This window comes from Dipteris shenzhenensis, chromosome 1 (assembly GCF_047967505.1).
Source record: "Dipteris shenzhenensis isolate YYH24624 ecotype China chromosome 1, Dip_SZ_1.0, whole genome shotgun sequence".
Classification (NCBI taxonomy): Eukaryota; Viridiplantae; Streptophyta; class Polypodiopsida; order Gleicheniales; family Dipteridaceae; genus Dipteris; species Dipteris shenzhenensis.
The window spans coordinates 38,058,764-38,061,709 of NC_141596.1; the positions used below are offsets into that span (position 1 = coordinate 38,058,764).

The following is a 2,946-nucleotide window of genomic DNA, read 5'->3' on the forward strand; positions in this document are numbered from 1 at the left end:
AAGTTTGATTCTATATAATTCATTGCATAGAAAAACTACAAAGACGCATGATAACCCTTACTGCTTCATACAACCAATCCTTGTCTCAAAAAAGTTGCTGGCAAACAATGCCGAACCACCCTGCTGATGTACATATCTATCACAGTAAAAGCTCCTCTCTGGGTGCAACTCCACCACCCTAAAGTCCGTGTCGATCCTCCTGAATTGATAGTTAATCCAACCCTAATGCATATAAAAGGAGCTAAAAGCCAAATAAAGGAATGGAACCGCCCCAAAAAAGAGTATTCAGGTGAGATTTGGCCGCTTGAACTTCAAATTTATTCAGTCATAATCTCTACAGTTTAAAAATGAGGAAAATACCAGATTGTCAGCGACTTTGTGGACTGCTTGTGAATTGCTAAGTGGCAGCTTTCTTCCAAGCGGGTTTAGAAAAATGGAACATGTGATCTTCGGGGGAAAAAAAGTTGATTTTCATATGGCTCACTGCAAACACAGGCTGCTGCTGACTTTCCATAATTTACATATTGATACAAGACCTAAGATCAGCCTCTGATAAACTCACAACGCTGCCTGTCATAATGCTTTCTTCGATCGTTATACCTGGACGAACATCTGTCCACGCGTCTATAGTAGACAGAAGAATCGTTTTCCCTTCTTCTATGTTTGTGCTCAGCGCTCCACCGGCTTTCCCTATGCACGTCTTCGTGATCCCTTTTCCTTGAAACATGAGCGCGTCTGTGGAAGCCGTCGTACACGCTGCGTCTCCTTTCGGCCTTGTCGTCCGAAGACTTTGAATCTCGTTTGTCCTGCACCCCTTGGTCTGGACGGACATCTTTCTTTGTCGCTTCAAACTGAAATTCCTGGTGCGCGAATACAATGCCACCTAAAAGCACTCCCTTTGACCCTGAAGCATTCAGGAGACATGAACTGATTAATTTGGACGCAGATCCGGGAGACAGAAGAGAGAGATTTTTTTTACATTCACGTCCATCCAAGGATCGCCTTATATCCTGAGAAGGCTCAGCGATTTCATTGTCATCAGCAACAGGCTTAGCCATCTCTACTGCTCCCACAGGAGAGGCCTCAGAGATATTAGCTATTTCAGAGGGTTGCGAAGGGGCACAATCCCTAACTTCGATGTATTGAGCTTTGGGCTGCCTATAAAGATGGGCGAGTGTCTTGCAAACCTCAAGGATCTGCTCGAGGGTCACGTCAAAAAGCAACCACCAAGGCGGATTCTCTGGAAGCGGTACACCAAGCCTACGAGCAGCAGCGTATATGACACCGCAGGCAATCACGTTACTAGGAAAGGTCACACAGAGAGTCGTACGCAAGCTATCATTTACCAGATTCCAAGACTCTTGAACGAGCTCCGGAGAGGCTTTCAGGCCATTAAGGTAGCTGACCAAGAACTTGTGCGGGTGCTCGACATGGCAGACGAAGCCCAACTCGACGAGGATCTGGCTCTCCAGCCTCAGCAGTTCCTCCTTGCGGTGCCTGAACAGGTCGGAGCGAGGAGCCAAAGGTTCGTCGCCATCTCTGCGGCAGCGGATCCGACCGAACACCATAACGAGGTCGGTAAGGAGGGAGGGCTTCTCGCCACGGTTGGAGGCTCCGGATTCCTCGAGCTTCATGGAGAGCCAGAGGCAGCTAGCGGCGATGCTACGGCAGTCGAAGTCGTGGAAGGAGCGTTTGCAGAAGAAGCGCTGGAGGAGGACTTGGGCGGTGGCCATGACGACCTGGGGGAGGCGAAGGAGGATGCCGGCCTCCTGGATGAGTTCACAGGAGTAGAAGCGGAGGGAGAGCTGGGAGGAGAGGGGGATGGAATGAAGGGAGGAGGAGGGGGTGAGGGAGAGGAGGGAGGGGGAAAGGAAGAAGGAGCCAGGGCCGGAGTCGAGCATGGCTATGGCGATGGAGGAAGGGGAAGCGTGAGCTCTGAGGAGGGAAGAAGGAGAAAGGAGGGAGGAAGAATGAGCTCTGAAGACGGGGGCTATGGCGATAAGAAGAGCAGGGGATTAGGTTTTCGTGAGAAAAAGGGAAAAGCACGTTGCTTTTGGTCGGCGGTGACTCGGTTGCTTGACTCAGTCAACAAGCTTAGAGTCGCATGCTAGTTAGTGTGGCTGTCTCAGCCCGACTCATGGAGGGCTAGGGCTGGGTGAGAATGCTACGCTGGCATTGCAGCTCTAGCTCAGTATCTTGAAATTTCAGGACTCTGGCTCAGCCTTGCAATGCCCAACGCTTCTCATTGGCCCAAAAACTCCACTGGCTATGGGATTGGCTGTGACAACCTGCAAGCATCAGTAAGCTGCATTAAAGAAGCCTTGAAGAGCACAATCAACCTGCGGGCGGCTGCATTTTCGGAAATGCTGGCTGGGCAGCATCCTGCTAGTGATTGCAGCATTAGAGGCAACGCGGGGAGGCCCTCTTACTCCGAGTCTCCGGCCCCTGGTAGACGGACGGAAGCTTTGTGATCTGCAAGAGGTTGCATTGCTAGTTTTCTATGAGAAATAGATCTCAAAGAGGTTGCATTGCTAGTTTTCTGTGAGAAAAGGGAAAAGCACGTCGCTTTTGGTCGGTTGCTTTAGTCAATCACCAAGCGCGTACTTACCGTTTAGACCAAGTGGTTCAAGTCCTGAGTTCAAGCCTCGAGGACAACTTGGGACATTCAATTTCAATACAACGCAAAAAAAAACAAACAGAAGAACGAGTACTTGAGCATTGCCTTAGAGGGCTTCTCCACATGTGCTAGCAAGGCTAGCCCAGCCCTATTACAAGGCCCCATGCTAGTCACCTCATCCCTCCAAAGCCAACCCAACAAGCAGAGCTTGCTAGCAGAGCATTGCAATGCCCAAGCATGGGGATTGGCTAAAAGAATCCACCTTCCACTCTATTCATCCACCAATTTGCAAAAACGATGTCAAACCTCATCAAGCGCCAATAGGGACC

General features: G+C 50.0%; 1 protein-coding gene across 1 annotated transcript; it reads right to left on the reverse strand.

Annotated features, from left to right (window-relative positions):
- Window positions 1-488: 488 nt before the first annotated feature.
- Window positions 489-2,012, reverse strand: LOC147905785 (cyclin-L1-1-like). Its single transcript, XM_087374590.1, has 2 exons — window positions 1,347-2,012; window positions 489-904 (listed from the first exon to the last, which is right to left on the reverse strand). Exons 1-2 carry the CDS (start codon window positions 1,899-1,901, stop codon window positions 884-886), a joined length of 576 nt encoding a protein of 191 aa, XP_087230716.1. The 5' UTR covers window positions 1,902-2,012; the 3' UTR covers window positions 489-883.
- Window positions 2,013-2,946: the final 934 nt, after the last annotated feature.